Source organism: Sprattus sprattus (assembly GCF_963457725.1).
Source record: "Sprattus sprattus genome assembly, chromosome: 4".
Classification (NCBI taxonomy): domain Eukaryota; kingdom Metazoa; phylum Chordata; class Actinopteri; order Clupeiformes; family Clupeidae; genus Sprattus; species Sprattus sprattus.
Genome location: NC_137923.1, coordinates 4,210,180 through 4,235,843, shown reverse-complemented (window position 1 = coordinate 4,235,843; position 25,664 = coordinate 4,210,180). Strand labels below are relative to the sequence as shown.

Genomic DNA, 25,664 nt, shown 5'->3' with positions numbered 1-25,664 from the left:
GTTTACGATTTTCTATCAGTTCTCACCACACAACGACGTCTCATCTTTGCTCCTTGAATGTCGATATGTTATGGTATGGAGTTATTGAAACTTACTACGTGTAAAAAAGACTAGAAATTGAATGTTTATTTTTCATTGAATGTTTACATAAAGTTGCACTGGGTGCCTTTAAGTCTCTTATTCAGAGAATAGCCTGCTTAATTTTCAGTACCGTATAGCTCAGCCAGCCTAGAGACAATAAGATATAATTTCTGGGGAAACCACTGAATTCCTCTTAATTCTTACAAGTGATTCGTGCTTTCACTGGACCCTAAAGATGCCTTAAAACCATCTCTATACACCATAAGTCCTTCCTCTTTAATTTAATTTTCATTCTTTTATTTACTTACTGATTTCGTTTTTAATTGAATTATTTACTTTGAGGCAGATTCTGCTGCAACCTTCTTGCAGCCTTAACATTTCCTACCAGCTCGAGCCATTTGCAGACCCTTTGAGGCACCTCCAGACTAACTGTTTGTTTATTGTCAATGTTCAAAAATGAAGTGATGATCAAAAACTAAAATCCCTTGTATAATAATTACCTTAGAAATTACTGGAATTTTGTAATTCCAATGCAGTGTGGCCATTTTCAACTGATTGTCTTAAGCAGGTACTACAGGAGATTTTTTTTAGATCCTGTCCTTATCGTTTCAATTAGAGACTGTGATCGTCATGGACATTCCTGGCACTAAATTCAGTACATCTGCTCTACTTTTCTCCTCGCTGGTAGTGTCTAACCAGTTCTCAATCCATCTTTACAACTTTCTACATTCGCTCTTTACCACGTCGATAGGAACTTTCATTTTAAATCCTATAGTTCCATCTAGCGTAGAAGTCGAGTAGTCCTTATAAAAGTAACTTGCTCTGCGTTTGAGAAGTTAATCAGCCAACGCCTCGGACACGATTTTGACTGACAGCTAACGTTTTGGAATGAGAAGCCATATTGAAACTGGCTTCTAGTGGTTTGTAGTTGAATCAGCTGACTTTGGTATGTCGTCTTGCGACAGAAAAGTGGCATGAAGTTTGAGAGCCTGTCTGGTGGGGTGTTAAGCGTGAGTTTCGTTAATCTTGTCTTCTGGTTTGGAATAGAAAAGCTTAATTTGACGTATATAGGAATTTGTGTGCTATGAATCGTGGATTTTTATTTCACCTACCAGGCTGTTGACAACAGACGGCAGCACATGTACCCTCAGCATCAAATTACACACTTTATTTCGGTCTCCATGCTGCTGTTGTCCGTAGGAAACTCGAACTATGAGTATTCTGATGGTAAAACAAACGTTAGGCAAGAGGTTTACAGTGTAGGCCTATATACCTTCGCAAATTATAGACAATAATTCAACACTGGATACACGCTGCCTAGATAGATAGTAATATGAAGTTGACTCAACTTTTCCGGTCAGGATGATATGAAGAACTGCTTGTGTCAAATGTAGACTGACATTTCAGCTACAATCTATCCAACCATATGTTTTAAACACAATATAAACTACAGTTGATTTACTCGGAGTCGAATAGACTATGGAGTGTCTTGTGCCTGAGGAGCAACTCTTGAAGTATGCAAGGGAAGGAGACCTTCAACAGCTCCAGAGCCTACTTCAAGCAAAGAGTAATCAAGAATTAGACCTTAACATCAATTGTCGAGGTGACTTTGTTAGCTTTGGCCTCAACTATACTGATTTTAAACAATCACTTTTGTGCTAGTATCTAAAATTAACTTCCCACCTTTTCTCTTTAGGTGACAGAAAAGCAAACTCAGGATGGACACCCTTGCACCTTGCATCATACTTCGGCCACAAAGAGGTTGTAGAGGAGTTGCTTAAGGTCAGTGTTCATTCCCATATTTTGCACAGGGAGGCTTATTTTCACCTTTCTGTATGATAAAGTATGATTTTGTATGTATAGGCAGGGGCTGATATGAATGTGCAAAATAGAATGGGGGACACACCCCTTCACAAAGCGGCACACAGTGGCAGAAAGGTAGGCTACGTACCACCACTGCATTCGGATACATTATTGACATATTTGTGTATCTGCATATGTATTGAGCTTTCAACTTGATCTTTGTAGGAAATTGTTCTGTTGCTGTTGCGGTATGATGCTTGTGCAACAGTAATCAATGGATCTGCACAAATCCCCAAAGATGTTACAGAGGATGATGAAATTGTCACCATGCTTGAGGGTATGTTCATAATTCAGGCATAATCTGAATAAATCTCAACTTGGACGTGATGTCACTGCATCTGTGCCCTGGTCGTCCCTGTTACAGCCGCCCATAGGAGGGAAGAGAGGAAACTAGAGGAGAAGCTTCTGGATGCAGCCAGAGAAGGAGACAGCACAGCACTGTCACAGCTGGTGAGCCAAGCGTTTTTAAATCAGCACAATAGTGTTTTGCACCAAGTGCAAATGTGCAATTTTTTCTCTTAGCTGAGCAGAAAGAAACCTCCAGATATTCACTGCAGAGACTTGCTGGGAAACACGCCCTTACACTGTGCGGCCTACAGGGGGCAGAGGCAGTGTGTCGTTAAACTGCTGAAGAGTGGTGCCATCCCCACCACGAAAAACAAAAATGGTACAGCCCTGCCATTATGCAATGTTTTGGTTTTAATGTCATTAAATATTAAACGTTCAGTATAATTAATGATCAGTTCTGGAATTAGACCATCTGTCCTAATTTCCAAATGGATATAAGGCATATCAGGTTTTAAGCCAAATGATATCATCATAATGTATTTAGCTAACACGCTTCATGTAACATTTTTGGTTGCTCTTATTGTATAATTATGGAGGTAAATAATGTTAATGTGTAGGAGATATCCCGTTATTACAGATTTGGCTAATTTTGAATTCTAAAGTACTTTATATGTGGACATGTTCTGAGACACTATATTGTACGATTTTTGGTGTATTCTAGATGGCTCTTTGATTATTTTGAATAGTGATAGATTGAATTACTATAAGTAATATCACTCATCTGACACACTCTCAATACTTGGCAGATCAGTCTGTGTTTGACCTTGCTAACAGTGACGAGATCAGACTCATTCTTGAGACCAGTCAGGAGAAAGTGAGTACTTAACTCTTCAGTGATCTAACAGTTGCCTTTCTGTCTTTGCCACATTACTTATAGATTAATTCTCGTAGATAACACAGTCAGCAGTGTTGAATCTTTACCATGTGTTCAACGCTTTTTTAAATGAAAATATATTGTATAAAATATGTTATAATTTACATATTTTTTAATAATTGTATTAATGTCATTACATTAATAATACGCATCGTACTGTAACCATAGATGGAGCCGTTCTGGAATTGTGTTACTTAACTGTACTTCTAATCTGTTTGTTAAAAATGCTAACTGATTAATGTGTCTTCTCTGTCCCAAAGCGTTCTGCTTTTACAGTGCAGATGTTTGAAGGCCCTCTTTGGAAGGTATGTGGGCAGAATGTAATAATAGTGTACAGATACACCGTTCTTTTACACTCATATCTCTTATTCCTTTCTCACAGAAGACTCAGTTTTTGGGCTGGAGATCCCACTGGGTAGTTCTAAAAGATGGTGTGTTGTCATGGTACCCTAAGAAGTAAGACATCCCCAGAAACCCACCGCCTGCTGCCTTGTTTTTGTGAATACACACACACACACTTTCCCACACAAACTCACATAGTCACACACTCTCTCACACACACATACACACACACACACACACACACATATACTTACACACACTTACACACACACACACACACTTACACACACACACACACACACACACTTACACACTCTCACACACACACACAATCCCACACACAAACACAATCACACACTCACAACCACACACACACGCACTCACACATACACACACACACACACACACACGCATACACACAGACACACACACACACACACAAACACACACACGCTCTCACACTCACACTCACACACACTCTCTCTCACTCGCTCGCTCGCTCCTATTGATGCAGCTGCTCTGCTTTTTTTCCCTTTTTTTTTCTGACGGCCACTTTGCCATTCAAGTTATGGAATCAGATGTGACCAGCTGGGAGGAATGAGATCCTAGAAGCTAGATAATTACAACCAGTCCCAATATTTTTCGATAGTGTGTGTGTGTGTGTGTGTGTGTGTGTTGAACATGGATGTGCTGTATTGGCTTACTAGGCGACTGTTAACTATTGGGGTTTCATCTATTCTATCTACTATTAGGTTTATTACATTATGACTCCATCAGCTTTGTGTTGTACACAGAGAAACTATAATGTTCCATATGTATGTGGTCTTTTCGATTGAGCCAGACTTCAGCTAAAAGCCCTCTCCATTGTCCTCATTGTTTGACATACTCTTTTACCTCCTGCTGTGGTCCTGTTTTTAGATCCGATGCTGCCGCTGATCTTCATAAACAGGGTCATCAGCCCCTCATGAGGGCCCATTGCATGGTAGGTACTACAGCATACCACATTAAACTGTCTCATAGAAAACTGTCAAATTGTTCTGCCTAGAATAAAAAAATTACCTTTTGCAGGGCCTGATTCATTTTTTGTCTAAATTATATCACTTGCTTTTTTCAGTTCAAAGCCTGGGATAAGTGTTTCTTCACTGTTAAGTGCTTTGATGGCACTGCCCATAACTTTAAGGTGTCTTTCAAAGCCGATGCAGATGCTCTCAGGAAAGTAAGCATGTGAACTATTTGAAAATGAGTTTGATACAGATGCTGGCACATCTGTGTGGCGTAGTTGTAGGCTGATGTGCATGTGTGTGTTGTGTGTGTTGTGTGTGTTGTGTGCGTGTGTGTGTGTGTGTGTCTGTGTGTGGGTGGGGGGGGGGGGGGGGGGGGGTGTAGAGATGGCTGGATGCCATTGGAGAGCACTCCGCCTGGAGCACCTTCCACAGTGCGCCGGAGCAGGCCTGTGATGAAGAGGACGAGATAACTGTGGAAGACAATGGCGCCATGACCTTAGGAGATCCCACTGACTCCCTGATGGTGAGCCAATGCCCTCAGCCCAGCAACCTCTCCCTACCCCCCCATCAACCCTGCCCTCAGCCCCCTGCCTTTATCCTCACTTCTCCTTTCTTTCACTGGACTCCCTGTTCCCTCCAGCACACACTCTATTCACACATGACTGACAAATGGAGAGAAGATGAGGGGAAAGGATTACATCACTGTTGTCATTGTGTCATGCAGTTCACAGCTGTATGGCAGCACACCATGGGAACGTGGGTAACACTGGGAGAAAGAGGACACGCCATCTGTGCTCCACATTCATACGGCATCTCCTCACTTAACTGCAGCAGGAGTGTCAGAGGCAGAACTATGATGCATAGCAAGTCTTTGAGCCCTGCTATCATTCTGCCTCTGGGTACACTTTAAGTGGGGCTCCGGGACAAAATTAACCTAGGTGCAAAATACCCGCATAATGAAACTCCGTTTCTATTTAGATACAGTTTCATGCGCTTCTATTCTGTTGTGAGCAGATGACTATATGGTGTGAGTGTAATTTGTACCGGTATAGTCACATTGTATGGAAGCGAATGCCCTAATTTGTTCATTATTATTTTTTGTGACGAATGAGGTAATTGCATGCTTTATCATGTCTTTATATTAGAGGTTAGAAAAAATATGTCTGTCAAATCATATCCAGATGGGAGAAAATGCCCCATGATATACATGTAAATGAGATTCTCCTGTACAGACTATTTCACCTTCTATTTACCATGCCTGTGAGGGCTGATTCTTCCTGAGAGGCACTTCCTTTGAAGGCGTGCTGCCTGTAGTGTGTGGGAGGCCGTTTCATTCATATTGTATAGTGCATTCAGAATTGGGTTGTAATTCAAAGGACAATAGCACAGTGGCGTACAAAGAGAATAAAATAGGTGAGCTGCAATTCATCCATGTTTAAACATATTCACAACACAAGATATGTAGTGACATATTTGCAGTCTCTCCTGCTATTAATGGTACAGCGATGCCTCAATGTGATATGTGCACACTGTTGTTAAACACACTGTGTGTTTCAGACAGCTGAGGCCAGCCAACAGAAACTGGAGGCTCAGGTGGCTATCTTTGTGTCCATGGTGAAGAATGAGGAAGATGACAGTAAGAGATCCCCTCCAGCACTTCCATCTTTTTTCACTTCCTGTGCCCTCATTAGAACATTGCTTTTCCTAGTTTCATACATGGTACTTTTTTCAATTTAATCTCTTTTTTTGTTTGTTTTGTCACATGCATACAGTACGTTGACTGCTACTAATTCTGTTAGCTTTTATTTTATTTTGTAGGACACACATTCTCTTCATCACTTTTTTTTGTAAATAATGGACGTAACTATAGGCTTTATACACTTTACAGGAAGTAGTTCCTCCAGAGCCCTAATTGCTGCTACATTTTTGTGCTTTGCTTTTCATTTTTTTATGTTGCCTGTAGAGACAATCCCTCTGAAAATAGACACCAGAGCAGCAGGAGGAACAAAGACACCAATACATAAGGCTCCCTGTCTCTGTCTCTGTCTCTGTCTCTGTCTCTGTCTCTGTCTCTGTCTCTGTCTCTGTCTCTGTCCCTGTCTGTCTCTGTCTCTGTCTCAGTCCCAGGTGTGGCGGGGCCCATCCTTCTGAAGGCTAGAGAGACTGCACACTGCTCCAGAGAGACCTGCTCAGCCCTGCGCCTCTGCCTGGACCTTCTCTCCCAGAGGGACGAGGTACCACCCACACTAGTAGTGCCTCCTCTGTAGTTAGTTCTATCTCTAAACATCAGTGTTGCCTTTTTTTTCCAAAGTGGGAGGTTCCTGCGAGATTCACATAGTTACCCGTGTTTTTCAGTTTGCTGATCACAGACAGCCTCCGTTAGTGAGATCTGTTTGAAACGGTTTCCAGTCATACGCCGCCAGTATTCTGGTCTACTAGCAGAAAGAGGAGCTAAAAGGAAGTGCATAGAAAAGCATTATATACCTTTGAAGCCTCCCCCTCATTCAAAAGTCCTGTGAGTATTCACAGTTCTGCAAATTTCCTCAATATGATTAGCTAATAAGATCGGTAGAGGAAAATGAATGCACATATAACTTGTGTTGAAAAGAGACACCTTTTACCTTTTTGTTGTTTATCTTAAGAAAAATAAGAATGAACAATAAAAAAACATAAACTAAAATAATATTAATTTGTCAACATCGCATTCAAATTTCATCCAGATCTATTCTTGGACGGATTGGACATGGTGAGCAGATTGTGTCAGTCTTTGGACACTGATGAGAGAGAGAGAGCGCCTGAGCCTGTGTGTTGGGTCAGAGTGGCAGGTGGACAGTGTTGGTGTCCGTCTTAATAGCCCGGCCCCTGCTGGCAGTCAACATGCCCTCGGGAGAGGGGCGAGTGCCGGAATAATCAGCGGCACAGCAGCAACGGTGGCAAGGGCGCAGTTAGCCAAGAATCCCTTTTTGTGCTGAGGTCTGCAGTCAGCTCCGTACAGGCGCTCTCTCTCATTCTCTCACTCTCTCTCACTTACACACACACACATTGTGCGCGCATGCAGGGATGTACACACACACACGTGCGCGCACGCTGGGATGTACACACACACACACACACACACACACACACACACACACACACACACATGGACGTGCATACACATTTGTCCCCTCTCTCATTCAGATGCTAGCACGTGCACGTGTGACCCGGGAACGCTCACACACACTCATGCACGAGCGAGGCACGGAGAGAAGTGGAGCATGTGCACTCTCTCTCTCTCTCACACACACAAACACATACACACTCACTCACGCATACAAACGAGGAGGCGAGAACGCGCAGCTTCTTCACGCTCACTTACACAAGGCAGTTGAACGTCCGAGACGGAGGAGGGAAGGGGTATCATCCAGCCATCATCCAAACAAGGTACATACAGATGACTTTATAACTGTGGGCTCTGAGGGGCTGCTCTTGGAATACATGTAGGCTGATGAAGTATTTGGCAATGTCCTATTTCCTGTGTCTTAGTGTGTGGGTTGTGCAGTAAATGCTTTGCTGAAAGGGTCATTTGCACAAAGTTATATTATAAGCCAGGTTTTTAGAAGTACCCAGGACTGGACTTATAAGGAGAGGCTTGAGTGACAGCCACTGAAAGCTTTGCGTCGGTGTACTGAATGTGTTCAGGGTTCAGAGTGTCATTGCCATTTTCAATCAAAATTGTCAAAGGTCTGAAATATTTTAACTGGCCTTTTTGCACCTGTGATTTCTGTGTTGGGAATACTGAAATCAAATGACGGCTGATAACACAACCCACTGTTGTGTTTTGATGTGATGTGCGGGACCTTGTCCTTGGAAGACTTAACTGTCAGTTTTCTTTGAATGGTTGTTGTCGTTCACTTATTGACCATGTGTGTTCAGCGTTTCGGGCAGGGCTTGGTCAAGCCAGGTCAGTCTTCCTGGATTGGCTGCTTTCTCCACATTCTATTGCCATTGTTTCTTTGTGTTCTTTCTGGTGATTTAATGCAGCCACACTGGAACAGGTCAAATAGGGAACAGGGTGTTATTTGTCTTTAAATGGTATTGATGCCACTCATCTGAAACTGATTTGCATGGTATGGTCTATATTTAGACATAGCTGTTCTGCTGAGAGCAATTGCCCAAGGATATTCAATTCAGCTGCTGCTTTCAGGTTTGTGAGCTTCAAAGAAGCATTTGCACTGGTCCCCTCAGTGGAAATGTCACCCTTCCCCAAATATTTGGATGCTGAAAAGAGCTAAGATATCAGAAGGACCAGACTGGGCACTTCCACACATACTGACTGCTAATTAAAACATTTCTGCACTTTCAGAAGCAAGTCTTGAAAGTCTGCAGAGTGGCAAGGTAATTAATGAGAGTTGGAAGCATTTACCTCACTCACCTCACTGCTCACTTAAAGCAGCGGGTCCCAGTGTGTGCCAAAAGAGGGGGATTAAATGGGATCTGCTTGGTGGATTATTTACAGGATAAAATGATAATAGGGAAACGTCTGAGCAAGCATGCTGCGTTGTCTCGACCAATCTGAAGTTGCATCACACTAAAAGGATTACAGTTCTGCCTGTTGTCTCTGTAAAGCCATCATCTGCAGACTGACCCCAATCTTTTCATTATCTCATCCTGTCAATCATACCTATTGCTTAAGGGACTTTCTACCTTCCTTTGGGTCATTTAATCCTCTATGCTTCTCAAGCACTGGAAGGTAAAGGCAAGATCTGATTTGAAAGAGGGGTGACACTGAGCATTTGTTAAGTTGCTTGTGTCTGGATATAGATTATTCTTGCTTCACAGAGCCATGCCCTGTTCTGCTTCTTGTTTAGCAGCTGTGGGAGATCTTGACCCTGCCGGGCTTCATTAACTGCCGTTCATTCACTCCCAGCCGCTGGCTGATGGAAGTGTTCATTGAATGCGCACTGAGTGTGATGACGGCGAGGAGCCCATTGACTCTCCGAGCATGGGCTCTGTTTTTCCATTATTTCTCAGCTCGTTTCCAGGCGTGAAAATCACCATGGTTACCGTTTCCGTATGTAGGACAAGTAGGGAGGGAGGTCCTTGGGGCTGGGATGAGGTGGGTGTGTGTGTTTCTATGCGTGTGTGAGTGTGTGCATGTCTGTGTGAGAATGTATACACACACTCACTGAAATGTGCACACACACACACACACACACACACACACAAAAAAAAACACACACAACATACACACACGCACACAACATACACACACACACACACACACACACACAACAAGAACACATGCACACATACACAACAAACACAATGTTGACACAACAAACAATAAAGTGGAGTTATTTGCTCCTTCAGCCAGGAAAAAGCAATCATCCATGTCAAGGTCAAGTGCGATGTCTGTCTCATTGTGTAATTGGGGGAAGATATAATGGAGACCTGGCATTGAAGCATTATCTTTTCCCAAACCATGGTCACTTAGTTAATGACTGAAGAATTTATCGGGAAAGTTATCAGGACGGATGCTCTCCAGACTCACAAGACTCTCTGTTTCTCTATCTCTTTCTGTCCTCAGCAGGTCACCAAGACCCATTTCTCTGTCATCTGAAAGTGCAAGCTATCTGTTTATGTCTCTCTCTCTCTCTCTCTCTCGCTCTCTGCCCTATGCTGACCTCGGCACGCTTAGCCTGTCTTATTTCAGCTGTGAGGTTGGAAAGGTCAAATGTTTGTTTTTGTTTTTTTTTTCCTGTAAGGGTTTCTCTCGCTCTCTCTCTCTCTCTCTCAGCAAGCTACAACACACTTGCAGTCCCACTAACTCAGCCAGACATAACAACAATAACTCTGTATGTGTCATTTTTTTGAAGAATGAGACATAGTACATATAATTGTGGAAACTGGTGTTTCTTTCTTTACATAGTGACTTTTGACTCGGAGCAGAAAGGGTTGACTCACAGGAGTGTTATGGTAACAATATGAAATACAATTATAATCATAGCGTGTGTTCAGTAAAGGGGGAGGGCTGTCACAACCAGAGTTGCGTAACCTTCATTTATTTCTGAGGTATTTTCATTATAGGACTTAAATTGGGCCACTTCAGCTGCATCACAAGCTTTCCATTTATATCTCTCTCTCTCTCTCTCTCTCTCTCTCTCTCTCTCTCTCTCTCTCTCTCTCTCTCTCTCTCTCTCTCTTCTTTCTCTTGCTCTTTCTCTTTTGCTTTCTCTTTTCGCCTCTCCAGCTCGAAAAAAAACCAAACAAAGTTGAAACGCAGCTTGCGGGGTCCCGTGGAGGGAAAAGCAGGTCTCTGAGGCTTTCAGAGCTAGTGCGCTCTACAGTAAAGGGCCTAAAATAGCGGCATGTGCACCGAGGCGAGAGGATGCGGGGAGGCTGCGAGCGGCCAGCCGGGCGTGTTACACAATAAAGCGTTCCCGGATGGGCCCCACCAGAGTGAGCCACTTCAGAAGGGGCTCTCTGGCTCTCTGCCCCCCTGTGCCTCGTCCTGCACGTGCCCGTCCATCAGGCGTGTAGCGCAGGGAAATTGCCTTGGTCCTGTGCCTCCGATATTGAGGGCTGCGTGCATTCAGAGCGAAGTGACCGTCACACTCTGCAGTGCACAGTGGTAATGTGATGGGGTAATGAGGAGAGGACGGCTATTTATTTTAGTCAGAGGGGTGCAGAGTGAGACTGCGGCTCTGTTACTGTTCTGTTTGGATCAGTTCTGTTCTGTTCGGATCAGTTTTGCAATGGTGTGGTTTCTCATAGTTTGGTGACGGCCTGGATCTCTATGAGAGTTTTAGGAGTCCTGAAAAGCCTGGTTAACTCATAGCAGCGGGTGTGTGCCCCTTTAGAAAGTCATGCTTGCACAGTGAAATCTTTATGTTATTTAGTTTGCAGAGACATAGCATAGTGTTGGCGAGCTGTGTCCTCTGCCTGTGTAGGTTTTTGTGTAGGTGATGCTATATCTTGGAAAGCTGAAGATTGAGAATAGGCTTTTTGTCAGGGCCTAAAGATGCAGTCTTTATTTGCCTCAAAAAGCTATTGAACTTCTATTGAGTTGGATTTAAAGGACAATATTGTCGTCATGGTGATATTTATTGGTTCCTTGTGTATTTGTATTATTGCCAGGAGCAACTGGCCATGTGGAGGAGCTGTGATGTTGTGTACTTACAGTAGATTTGAACAAGACGAGACCTGTCTCCAGTCTCAAATGGTAACCGCCAAGTTTTCGATTCTACCTCCTGCAAAAAGAGCACAGGCTGCTTTTCTCTTGCCTATAACATCTAGCAGTCACTGAGGAAAAGGAAATTAAAGAATAGTCAGTACATCTTGAGCCAAAAAAATGTACAGTGCAACTTTGCATTTCAGTAGGAAGGCCATGAGTGATTATTTCCGAGCACAAAAATGAAATTGTGCAAAAAAATGACTACGGCACATAAGCAGCGTTTTTGTTTCAAGACAAATATCAACATGCAGCCTCTCCTGATCACTATGGGCACTCTTTGGTAGCGTCTACAGAGCTGTAGTGGTCTATTTTTACTCACTTACAATAAATCCCTCAAGATATAATATTCAGTAGGCTGTAGGGGTGTATTTTGGGTATAGTCTGAACAGAATGTAGAAACCAGTACATGTGAGGGATGTAAATCATAAGTGTTACTCTTTGCCATATTCCCTTTCTTTTCTGCCTGAAGGTCTCATGTGAAGTTTAACTCATGTCTTGGGGCAATTTGTAGATTTACTACAAATGAAAAAGATGAAATGTCTGCACACTGACTTCTAGAAGTCCCATGAAAAATTGTGAGTTATGAGCACTTTATGGGTACACATATTTCCTGTTTTCGCTAACATGCCTCTCCTCTGTATGGTACAGAGATTCAGTCCCTTACTGGCCTGGAATGTGCACGTTCAGCTTCATTACCCATCTGTGTTCATTTACCTGATCTTTTGTAATTATGCAGTAAGCCTGTAGTCTTCTGATATGAATAACTATAAATGAATGCATTTTTTTGTTTGTTTCAGGGTTCAGTCAGGGTATGCCATGAGATACCATAGATATTCTCCTTATTCTATAGAATGCTCCCTTCCCACAACACTCCTGTCATTTTGGCCTAATGAAGTGCAAATAAAGAAACCTGGTGTTTCACAGTGATGTCTTGAGAAAAATGACACTAAGATTGTTCCTCTATCATAAACTAGTAGGGCTTAATGTAGAATTTGAATTCAAACCTCTTGATATTTCCTCTGAAACCTCAGTGATGTCTTGAGAAGAATGACGCTAAGATTGTTCCTCTATCATAAACTAGTAGGGCTTAATGTAGAATTTGAATTCAAACCTCTTGATATATCGTCTGAAACCTCTGTGCGTATGTATATTTGACACATTGGTTGGTGTATAGATTTATACTGGCGCTTGGCAGTCATGAATTCAGCAGATTGATTCCTATGACCCAGCCTGACCTTTGACCTTTGACCCAGCCTGACCTTTCTATCTCAGAGAGAGTATTTGAGGTCCTGCTCAGAGGTAATGGATAACTTATTCTCCCCTCAATTCTAAAACGTGTCACAGTTCCTACAGATAAGAAATAACCCCTCGCATGATTTTATCACTACCCTATTTCAGGATATGGATGGTATTTCTTGAGGCATCGGCAGGGTTAGATTTACTCCGCTTGAGGGCTTTGAGGATTGGCCAAAAAGCTCTATTTTGGTCTCATATGTCATTGGATGTTTTCCTTGTATCTTTTTCTTATTTAAGCATTTCACTCATCTCATCTCTTTAGTTTCCTCTGTCATTTCACAAGGTGGCTGATGGCCCCTAGACAGTGATTTTTATCCAGAAGGAGATCACTACTTTAACTACTCATGGGCAGTACCTAATTCTGACTAGTTATTGTCCAATAAGAGGCACCTCTGTATCATTTCTGCATAATTTGCAAAACTCAAAACTACAGGGGTTTGAATACTTATGCAAGTAGTATAGTTCAGTTCTTAATTTGTTTAATGTTCATGTTTGCAGACAAATCTATATCACAGCATATATATTTGCAATGAAAATACTGATTGGGAAAATATGTGTCTTGTGTCTTTTGTAACTGTGACTTTCAGGGGGCTTGAATACTTGCAGGCCGCTGTAAATGATTGCAAGGAGAACTCGTTTTGAAAGCTAATTGGCTTCATTTATACAGTGCACTGGACTGCATTCTCTTCAGTCATGCACTGCAGACTCTTTAAAAATAGAATTTGATTGGTCAGCATTTTACCATTGGTAAAGAATATGATACATTATTGTGCTTCAGACAGAGAAAATTAATGACTCTTTTACGCTGGTCTTTTTTTAGCTTGTAACTTTTATCAGATTCGCAGGCAGATTTATAGCTCTGGTTGCCAGCAGCATTCTTCCAAGGTGACTTTGTGTCTCAGGTATGTGGAGATCCAGCACAATGCCTTATCAGTTTATTTTCCTTTATTGAATTGTCTATTTGGCTGTTCCATGTTTGCTGAAATATTTCTGGGGCGATAGCTTCTTTATTGAGCTCTGCCTGTCACTCTCCATCACTCTCAGCAGGTCATAAAAACAACAAGCACTCCGTCGTCTCTGGACTCTCACACACTTTCCCCTCACAGGATGGGTAGTCTATTGCATTAATGACACTGAATTGGAGCTGGCCGTTTGTATTCATTCGTGTCATGGCCTGTCGTTTTTGTGGCTATTGCGGCATTGCTTGAGCTAGTCTGGACGTTGTCCACATGGACATTGTGTCGTTTGTCGTGTCTGCGGCGTGCCCGTCTGTGGCCTGCACCTGAGCTCAGGTGTCCTGGGAGGGTTATCTGATCCCGGGCCGTGGCGCTCTCTTAGACTAGGTGTACCGTTCCCCCGTGGAGGTAACTAGATCCACAAGAGGATCTAAGACAAAGGCCTGAGGCTCTTACTGCCATTCACTGCAGTCTCCCTGCACTGGTCAAAGGAGACGGTCCATATTTCTGATCCTCCATCAGTCGGCTGATATCATTATAATGCTCTATTCATTCATGCTCTTAGCTCCTAACACATCAGTATGCCCACGAGTTTCTGAAGAGCGTCCTCAAGATGGCGAGGCAGCGGACTTATTAAAAGTTAATTATCGTGAAATTGAGATGACCTCTGTGGTTAAGGAGTCACAAGCATGAGCGTGTTCCTTCTCATCAGAACTGAGCCATCATTGGAATGTGTCTGTCTCCTGTGTTGTTTGTTTATAATGTTGTGTGATTATTGTCTCATGACTGCAGTAATGTGCTCACCTATGTGATGTGATGTGATGTGATGTGTCTCACTGGTGGTGTGTGCTCTGTTCAAGGTGTGGAGTCTAAAGTTGGAGCAGGAAGTGGAGAAGAACAAGATCCTGTCTGAGGCCCTGAAGAATTTGGCCACTGAGCACCACGAGCTTGAGAAGTCCCTGAACGGGGGCAGGAAGTCCCCGTCACTGAGCACGCTCACAGAGGATGACTTCTACGATGCAGTCTCTGGTGAGTGACCTCAGCACCTAAGGGGCCACCCTCCCTCTCCGACCATGGAAACAACCTTGGCTGGTGTCCTTTGGAAACGGTGTCATTGATTGAATCATTGATTCTATTGCAGCCCTCCAACCTTGATCTTCATCTATTTCATTAAAACTCTTTCCTCTCTGATCTTGATCCTTCTGTCTGTCTCTCCTTACTTCTGAGTGATGCACTGTCTTTCTTCCTATTGGACACTATGTCACATTTTAAAATAAGTCATTAACAAATACAAAACATTTCCTGTGAAGTTGATTAATAGTAACGTGCCAATGAGATTGAGAAGTAATCTTGAGACAAATCTTAGTACCTTGACAACTCTTAGTGCCTTGACAATTCTATAAGCGCCTATAAACAATTATATTGTTTTGGCGCTATATTAATACAATTGTATTGAATCAAATTGAATTAAATAGCCCTCAGTTAAGCCTGTAATCTTCAAAAGGGCATCTGTGTGAATACATTTACCTTTTCACAGAACGAAGGGTTCACATTGTGCATTTCACTATTGTTACTGTATTAAGTTGCCTGTTACAGTCTCATTTTGGGCACAAGATAAGCAGACACCCATGTATAGAAAAGATGCCTTGTTGCTTGGCTAAGCTAAGGGGATCAACAGCACCCAGCTTCCAGCTCCCTGACCTTCACATTGTTACACTGATGCCAGCTTACACACTGGATTTTAGGGTTTTGTTGGTATTGATTGTTCAAATGGAAAGGACCCAGGCCATATTGCCTGTTTTACTAGCTATGAGTTCTTCAGCTACAAAAGTGGTTTTGGGGTTTTATTATTATTTTAGTGTTTCACAGTATTTTTGCATAGTTGCATAAGTTCACTCAATGACCCAAGACACACAATATCGGTTAAGACATTTGCAACAGACATCCTTCCTGTAATTAGTATCCATTGCAGCTAGACTTGTATTTCCTATCTTACATATATCTGAGACCGAATGTTTATCTAGCCACTGTGTCTTTGGAGTTTTCCCACATCAGATTAAAACATCAGCCGTTTTGTCCCTTGGGCCCAACTTGTCGGGGGCAGCTCCACCATAGGCAACCTACAGGTTGTGTTGGGGAGAGCAGACCTATCAGAAGAGAGCCGTTTCTGGTTACCATCAGCCTTCAGCAGCTGATTTGGGAACAGCTCTCCTTACGCCAGCCCCTAATCTGCACCATCATCACCCAAAGACAAGAAAACAACAACAATTCCCTTTCCCCATATCACTCATGAGGGACACACAGTGGCTAAGTGCAGGCCCACTGGAGGAAGTGACATAGCAGGCTGGCATCTGATTGGAACACTATCCTCCCAGGTGGGGTTTCATTCACCGCAGGGAGGGAGGAAGGTGGGAGGGGTGTCATTTTGACTGCTTGGCTGTTTGCCGTGGGAGAGTGCGGGTTGCAGGTAGCAGGTAGCGGCTTACAGTGTGGAAGTGCTGTCTCCTCCGTCCGCCTCGGCTCTGTGTGAACCTGTATGTGCCCCTTTCTGCCTCCCCGCCCTTACCCTGCCACTCTGCAGACAGCGAGTCCGAGCATTCTCTGAGTGGATTCCTGTCGCTGGCCGGACAGTCCTTCGACGAGGACATAGAACGCAAGCCTGTCCAGCGCAGCAGCACCGCCGCCAGTCGCCCCAAGGGTCACGCCAGGATGTCAGCCGGGGGTAACAATGGCGGTGAGACGGAGCATTGCAATGGAGTCAAGGGGCACAGGTGAGCCTGCCGCCCACTATTACATCATGGCAAGGTGTTTTTTGTGACCAAATGCCTGTGTTGTCCTCAATTCAGTTAGCAACAATGCAGTTATTCTGACACATCACTCAGGAATATATACGTTTAGTTTTAAAATGACATGCCGTCATCCCCAAAGCTTTGTTTAGCACCTGCCTTTTTTTCACTGCACTTGCGAGAAAAAAAATACAAATGAAGTACCAGTAGTAGTCGATCGATTTGATCCCGAAGTGTGTGTGTGTGCAGAAACCCAGCTGAGCGATGCAATAGCTGAACCACAGTAATCTGACACCACCTTTCCAGCTCTTCCACCTCTTATTTTCCAGGTGTGTTTATGAGTGTGTGTGTGTGTGAACCCTAGAGAAATATTCAGCATGTTCCCACCAGAGCAGAGTAGAGCAAAGCAAGGCTGTGTTTGTGTTTGTGTTGCTCTGCCAAGGCCCTTAGCTCCTCTACTGAAGGAGAAGGCATCGCTGTGGAGACCGATAACATCCTCCATTCTGTCTTAATCCAGCAAACAACTGGTGAATTATTTAGAGTGCTTGTTTAGCATCAGGCTGGGTAGATGGAGACTTGGCAAGAGAGGGAGAGAGAGAGAGAGATAGAGAGAAGGGAGAGAAGAAAGAGAGGAACACATGAGGGAGAGAGAGAGAGAAAGGGTGGAAGAGTTTGTGAAAGATTGATGAAAAGGCGCGCTCTCTACAACTGTAAATCCAGTCATTCCGTGGCATGATATCCCATGCTGATAGATGAATAGCTGATATGGCTTTGTTGTGCTTTGAGAAATTGCTCTCTGCTGTTGAAGTCTTCCTCTGTGCAATGCACTTCATATTCGAGAGTCAGTTTGCAAGGAAACACTTTTGTTTTGTTTATTTTGTTTGGGGTTTTGTGTCATTAGGGACAGTGTACTGCTTTTCACACTCCAGTAATTTTTATCATCGAATGACTTCAGAGGTTTTGAGGTTCAGATCTCCTGCTACCATTCCTTCTCTCTCTCTCATTCTCTGTCTTATGCCACCTGGGAATATTCCATAGACTCATTCACAGATCCGCACGGAATCCACATTGACACAGTCACATGAGAACAGGTCAGACATGGACAGACTGCTCATTAGCCTGGGTGTCGCGTGTCTCTTTCCAGAGATCAAGCTCTGGCTGGAGACCGTTTTAGTTTTCCATTGAACACTTAAAGATAAAACACATCAGGCCTCATGCATTTCTTTTATTTTTCTGGTGAGAGGCCTGGACAAGCAGTCATGGGAGTTGTGTTCAGGCTTATGGAGACATTATGGCATGGATGCTCTACCCTAGAAATGAACAGAGGAAATAGGAAGCCAAAATGTTCTAAAACTGGTCTCTGTGTCTCAGCCATATTCAAAATGGGTTATAAGAAAGTACATGTAATCCTCCGTTAAAAGAAGCTAATTAAGATGCAGCGTTTCTGTGCATCAAGTTGAGGAATGATCATTAATATTCAAAATTATTTGTAGAGAAAAGTCTCCAAAGACACATTGGATGTTTCATAGTTGGCACTGAATTGTATAAGTCCCTAAACCTTCTACACTTGGCGTTGAGGTGCATCCAGATGAGCTCCTATCTTCCTCTTTGCTGGCAGTTCAGCCTGCTGATTTATAGTTCATGTTCAACGGAATGTTTATGTAGATATATTTTTCATTTGCTAAAAGGCTAGCATACTGTAACTCCCTGCATCCATTGGGCTGTTGTTTTGCCAAATGAAACCATAGAGAGAATGGCCCCGAAAATATACATGGAATGGACGACACAGTTTGTGGCCTTAATGCTGGAAGTAGGCAAGAACACAGATAATGGTATACAAATATGCGCAGCTTTGAGTGCCCGAGGGCTGGACTAAGTGTCTTACATCACTGCCTTCTCCTAATGCATACTAAGTGTTTGCATTGTGCTGGTGGCTCTCTCCTTCTCCAGCAGGACATGTCTGCCCGCTCCCATGTTCTCCAGGAATGACGTCAGCATCTGGAGCATCCTGAAGAAGTGCATTGGGATGGTGAGCTCCTATCTGCCTTATATTTACAAAAGCCCTTGCTGGCGGCCCATAACGTACCTCGCCATAAATAATACAGGACCCTGCCAGTACCAAAGGCCTCTTTTATACAGCATTAATCACATGTAAGCATATGCATTAGATTTAATGGTACATTTTTACAGCCCCGGGAAAGGCGATGGCAGAGACCATTCATAAAAGCTTGATGACTATTATTAAGCTCTCTTAAGTATTTTATCAGCTTAAGATATAAGAAATAATGGAAATGTTAAAACTCAGAGCATATATGAGTACAGACATAGTCTATTGTCCCACCTCACCCATTAAGATTTGATTGTGAATTTGAGTGCTTAGTTGTTCTTTTTATGGGCCTATCTAGGTTGGAAGAGTGAGATTACCCAATAGTCCTTAGTACTCCAGATGGTATAGGGCAATCTGTAGGCTTGTGTAATCTTTGATGAAACATAACTTGCTTTAATATTCAACATGTATAAATGCTACAGTGCCAGAGAATTCCAGTGTGTATTCCTTTCATGCATGCCATACTGAAGGAGCCCTCCACTCTCATGCCATTTGTCCAAATCTTTCTCAGGAGCTTTCTAAAATTGCCATGCCTGTGGTCTTAAACGAGCCCCTGAGCTTCCTGCAGCGGCTGACTGAGTACATGGAGCACACGTACCTCATCCACCAGGCCAACACGTCCACAGACTCCATCGAGAGGATGAAGGTCAGTCCAGAGCTGCCACTTATCAGTAGATGGTATGAGTCAGCCAACCATGGACAAGACTAGACAAGACTCATGGTATTGTTTGTTTGTTTGTGTTTGTGATGGCTGGCTTAACGAAGGTTTTAAAAAAAAAAGACACGGGAAGAAAACTAGCAGACATGTTGGGTGGCTTGAAAAACCGCTCACCACATGAGGAAGTGTAATGTGACAGAATGGGACAGGGCCACAAGGGAGCTGAGAGCTCATGAAACATTCAGTGGCATGTTCATTCTGATGGGGAGAGTTGTGTGAGCGCGGTGCTGATAGCGGCTGCTGTTTCTGCCCCTCTGTGGTAGTGTTTGGCGGCATTTGCCGTCTCTGCGGTCGCATCCCAGTGGGAGAGGACCGGGAAGCCCTTCAACCCGCTGCTGGGGGAGACCTTTGAGCTCATCAAGTGAGTCAAACTTACGAGAACTTACCAGTCAATAATATTTACATTTATTCATGAAGCTGACACGCTTATCCAACATGACATAACAGCATATGTAAAGCATACATTTAACAAGTATGAGTATAGTACCTTGCTCTATAAATTGACTTGCAGAGCCTTTCATAAACTTTTACAAATTATGAAAGCCAGACGCCAAAGATACCCCCACTATGAAATGATCATTGTAGAATTTTGCACTCGTGGATCATGTGATCAGCTGATTAAGATAGGCCTCTGTCCAGACTTGTTAAGAAAAAATTCTGAAGCAATACTTTGTTCTGCAACTGGCATTTTCAGCCAAGCTAGCTAACTTGACCTTTTCCATGACCTTGTGGTGACGGCCCAGAGAGGATCTGGGCTTCAGGTGGATGTCGGAGCAGGTGAGCCACCACCCTCCCGTCAGTGCCTTCCACGCCGAGGGACTGGAGAATGACTTTGTTTTCCACGGCACAATCTACCCCAAGCTGAAGTTCTGGGGCAAGAGTGTAGAGGCCGAGCCCAAAGGCACCATCACTCTGGAGCTGCCCAAGTCAGTTCCTCCGCTGGGTCTTTTTTTGTTTGTTTGTTTGTTTGTTTTTACCTCAGTGAACAACAATATGTGCACCTATTGACTATTGGAACTGAGATGTTGAATGCTGGTATCAATGTGTCCTGCATAGTCACAAAGAAGCCTATACCTGGACCAACCCCACGTGCTGTGTCCACAACATCATCGTCGGCCAGCTGTGGATCGAGCAGTATGGCAATGTGGAAGTCATCAATCATAAGTAAGAGCAACTCGCTCATCTTCAGCTTCTTGTAGCATCCATGTGTTGACCTAATGTGTGATAGGAATTGTCCTTTATCAAAACAGAAGAAAGAGCAATGGTTAACAGAAATAGGAAATTAGAAATGTTACCAGTTTCATGTGCTTGTTTACTCAGTCCTGGAAAGGTTGTACCTCCTTGAAGAAAGTTGCTTCATCATGGGAATGTGAACAAAAGACTGATGCATGTGTATTCTGGTTTAACAGAACTGGAGAGAAATGCTGTCTGAGCTTTAAGCCCTGTGGCCTTTTTGGAAACGAACTCCACAAAGTTGAAGGCTACATATATGACAAAAGGTACCTTGTTTCACAAAAGGACTTCACACACAGTGACTTCCAATTGAACTGGATTAGTCCAATTTAATTGGAAGTCATTCATATTATATCAATTTTTTCTTTTTTTTAAATTCAGTCGATTTTTATCAATCAAGAAAAAGTTGTGCTGTGTTGTCCGTATCTTGAAAATGTATGAATTCTGTTCTGTATATTGGTAACATAAGAATATATTATATATGTGAGAAAAACAAGGAAAATAAGAGAACATAATTTCATAGAGACAGGACAATAATCTAAAACAAAACAACCTAAACTGTACATAATTAATTTCTTCTCTGTGAAATCTGTGCAGCAAGAAAAAGATCTGTGCCATCTACGGCAAGTGGACCGAGTGTCTGTACACAGTGGATCCTGCCATCTTTGATGCCCACAAGAAAGCCGACAAGAAGAATGTAGAGGACAAGAAGAGCAGCAAACAGGTATAGTAAAAGTTTAGAGCAAGGGGGCCCAGCAGTGAAGTCAGCTCTGTTCTGCTGTGTCTGTATGCGTCTGTGTGCTGTTGTCATGGGAACACGTTGCCATGGTGGTGTGCTGCTCTGGCCTGCCCACAGAACACAGTGGACGAGGAGCCGGAGGAGATGCCTCCACCAGACGCCGAGACGGTCCAGGTCATCCCAGGCAGCGAGCTCGTCTGGAGGATATCCCCCCGACCGGAGAACTCTGCCCAGGTGACTCGCACAGACCCAATCCCTGCATATCAAAACTTATGCATCTGTCTTGTGGCAGTGATACACATGGAGTTGTTTTTGTTTTCTCTGTGTTAGAATACATGTTGAGGCCAGGTTTTCGGGATAAATGAGATCCTATTCTCTTCACTATTTTCTTAAAAGGACAGTCTTTAATTTGTTGGCTTGAGAAATGTATTTGCAAGACGATCCTCCATCCCTTTTCCACAGTTCTACGCCTTCTCAACGTTTGCCATGCACTTGAATGAGCTGGTGAAGGACATGGAGGGAGTCCTGCCCAGCACAGACTGCCGCCTCAGACCAGACATCCGTGCTATGGAGAACGGAGACATAGGTAGCGTTAACTGTGTGAAAGAAGCATGTCTTATGTCTGATTTGTGTATTTTGTAAGGAGTACTTTGCATAACACAGTTAATTGTAGTAAATGCATGTCTCTTGCTCTTCATGCTTGCTGCCATCTACTGAGCAACGCTGGAGGTATCACCGTGTGGTATCCTGATTGGCGGTTTAAATCCGTCTTTGTTGCTTGTTTAGATCTAGCCAGTGCCGAGAAGAAGAGGCTTGAGGAGAAACAACGGATGGCGCGGAAGAATCGCTCCAAATCCAACGAGGAGTGGAAGAGCAGGTGAGTGTGGGTGGGCTGTTACAGGTGGGGTTCTAGTCTCAGGTGAGCTCTCAAAACTCATCACACCTATGAGCAATGAGCAGTGGCTTTGATAAGGTGCTTGAGGCAACAAAGAAAAAAAAAAGGTCAAAGTAAGAAATGGCTTTGGCAGGCTCAGGTCAATCCAAGTTTATCAGGCCAGAGAGGCCAAGGTTTTTTTTTAACTGAGTCTATTGGTATATCACAAACCACCATTTTACCATTCTAGATAATACTCCATAGTGTTATACCTAAATATATAAACTTACAGTGAGCAATACATTGTTCCAGCATTGTGAGTTTTTCTAATGATCAGTGTTATATTACAAGTTAGTACCAGCTCAGCTCCTGTGTTAGTGCCAGCTCAGCTCCTGTGTTCTGTCATCCTGTCTTGCATTGGGCCGCATGTTCTGATGGGTCTGAGAAGAAACCCTGCCCCGGGCCCCAGGTTTGACTCCTACTCCACATATACTTGTGTGCAGTGCTTTATTAGTATGACTCCTACTCCACATATACTTGTGTGCAGTGCCTTATTAGTGTGACTCCTACTCCACATATACTTGTGTGCAGTGCCTTATTAGTGTGACTCCTACTCCACATATACTTGTGTGCAGTGCATTATTAGTGTGACTCCTACTCCACATATACTTGTGTGCAGTGCTTTATTAGTGTGACTCCTACTCCACATATACTTGTGTGCAGTGCCTTTTTAGTATGACTCCTACTCCACATAGACTTGTGTGCAGTGCCTTATTAGTGTGACTCCTACTCCACATATACTTGTGTGCAGTGCCTTTTTAGTATGACTCCTACTCCACATAGACTTGTGTGCAGTGCTTTATTAGTGTGACTCCTACTCCACATAGACTTGTGTGCAGTGCCTTATTAGTGTGACTTCAGAATGCTTTGGTACTCCCTGCAGGACAGCAAATGAACTGCAAGCTTCTAATGAGAGGCATAGAAGCACATTTGCCTGATTTTATGCTGCTTGTGTTTTTCACAGTATGCACTTCTGTGTGTTCTGTCTAAGCATGCACTGAGAACAATGTTTGTTTGCCTGTGTTTCTTTCGCCTTTCGAGTCAACATCTGATATGTAGTTGTTCTTCTATTTGATTCCCAGGTGGTTTCATCAGGGACCTAACCCCCACAATGGAGCTCAGGACTGGCTGTACTCTAATGGTTACTGGGACAGGAACTACAATCAGTTACCTGACATCTATTAATGGACTTCTTCCACGGCGTAAGGGCGTCCACTCTGTTCACTCGTATCTCAACTCAAACTCAATGCAAACTCTGCTCTTGTCTATATCCATGGTGTGGGTCTGCCCTGAAAAGGGCTTCGAGGGTATTTAGCTGTTTAGTCATGTAATTAAACGATGTGAGGATGTAAGGTTGGAAGAAATGATGACTGGCTGAACAAATCAACTGTGACCAGGGGGCACATGTGAAGGTTAGATCAGCCACAGCAGGTTTAACCCACAGTAACGGGTGGCGAGTGTAAAGGCCCACGCACACCACCCATAGCCAATAACAAACTTCCTTAAAGCACAAACACTGGGCCTTCAGTGTGATGTAATTGTGAACAGTAATTGATCAAGTTCATTTACATTTACCTCTAAAATAAATCTGTTGTCATACTGCAGACTGTTTTTTTTTGTCAATTGTTTTTTCTGTCTTATTTATTTAGTTTAATTATGTACTTTTTGCAATTGCTTCAGAAGAATGTGACCCATTATTTATTACTTTCTTTCCTACATACTACAGGGACTAGTTGTACAGAGACATATTTACTTGAATTCGCTTCTCTTTTCTGTATATGCCATTTGACAAAAGGTGACAGACATGTTACTGCAGCTCCTCCACAGGCTGTTGGTCAAATTCATCTGAACTTTTAACATAGGTACTAGACTGTTTCATAGATGTATATCTGCACTTATATTGTCCAGAAAGGAGTTTATTAGCAAGTGCTAGTTTTATAGGCTGATTGTGATCAGCACTGTCTCAGAAAATCTTTAAACATGTTCAGTTGTTTCTCAAATGTATTATGTACACAAAGAGTCTATAGGTAAACAGAGGAGCTTGGAGTCTTGTCCTAGATACAGTAGTTTCTTTGTTTGTTTAGTTTTTTCCCCAAAGGCACACAGTTAATATTTGTTTACTACTTTATTTGTTTGTGCAGTTTTATCATAAGATGAGAGTTGTGTGTGTGATTGCTTGTGTAGTGTGTGTGTATGCGTGCATATGTGTGTAGTTGTATCCATGCATTTATCTCTTACACATCCATAGAAAAAGTAGTCAAGTCCTTAAAGATTTCATAAACAAAATCATGAAAAGGCTTGGATTAATATTTGGTTCAGTAGTGCTTCAGGCATCTGGATGTGCTTTAGATTTGTAAACTCCATATTACATATTGCTTCTTAAATGGTGAACCATCATTATCAACGGCCCCTAAAAAAGTCATACAGCGGTAATTTGATTTTTCAACGGAGGACTTGCTAACCACTTGCCACATGTAGCATTTCTGCAGCTGTTAAATGACATTGGGATGAAATTCCAACTTAATCACAACTCCCATGAGCTCTTCCTGCTACCTTTACTATGCAAACATTTATTGCACACACAGCTCCACTCTGCCTCCCCCTAGTGGCATATATGTGCACTGACAGCCCTCCTCTGTGACTCCTTGACATGTAGCTGCTGTGTAAAGTGTTCATATGCATATGATATTGTACCATACAAATTAGGTGAGGCCATTGTGGCCTGAAATATGTTTGTTTGTAACTTATCTCATTCTTTGTGAATAACATGTAACAAAGTAAAAAAGCATTTCTATCGTTGCAAAATAAAGGCTTAATATCAACTTTAAATACATCCTTGTCTTTTCATTATGCTGAATTTGAACACACATTTCTGAGTGAAAAACCCTGGACAACAATCAGTTTATGCATTTATGTGCCTGGTTTATTGGCAATAGTAGGTGAGGTTCAGCTGGGTGAATCTGTGTTAGTTTTGGTCAGCAGGGTGTGTGACGATACGAAGCACAGCGGGCGAGTAGACGGTCTGGCCCTGATCGGTGGTGATCTGCAGAAACTGGGCCTGACCGCTCGTCCTCTGAGCGCCACTCAGGACGGCCGAGGGGAAGGTGAGGGACAGCTGCCCTGAGGCGTCATCTCGTCTCACCCTCACTGCCTGATCGGGGCCCCCA

General features: G+C 43.1%; 1 protein-coding gene across 1 annotated transcript; it reads left to right on the top strand.

Annotated features, from left to right (window-relative positions):
• Window positions 1-1,007: 1,007 nt before the first annotated feature.
• On the top strand, window positions 1,008-23,939 carry LOC308363620 (oxysterol-binding protein-related protein 1-like). Its single transcript, XM_080836433.1, has 28 exons — window positions 1,008-1,684; window positions 1,778-1,863; window positions 1,945-2,019; window positions 2,110-2,221; window positions 2,309-2,394; window positions 2,467-2,611; window positions 3,039-3,106; window positions 3,427-3,471; window positions 3,549-3,622; window positions 4,427-4,490; window positions 4,623-4,724; window positions 4,895-5,035; window positions 6,070-6,148; window positions 6,634-6,746; window positions 14,841-15,009; window positions 16,562-16,751; window positions 18,717-18,795; window positions 19,385-19,519; window positions 19,855-19,952; window positions 20,335-20,517; window positions 20,648-20,755; window positions 21,001-21,090; window positions 21,422-21,548; window positions 21,681-21,797; window positions 22,026-22,149; window positions 22,350-22,440; window positions 22,886-22,906; window positions 23,580-23,939. Exons 1-28 carry the CDS (start codon window positions 1,561-1,563, stop codon window positions 23,680-23,682), a joined length of 2,949 nt encoding a protein of 982 aa, XP_080692559.1. The 5' UTR covers window positions 1,008-1,560; the 3' UTR covers window positions 23,683-23,939.
• Window positions 23,940-25,664: the final 1,725 nt, after the last annotated feature.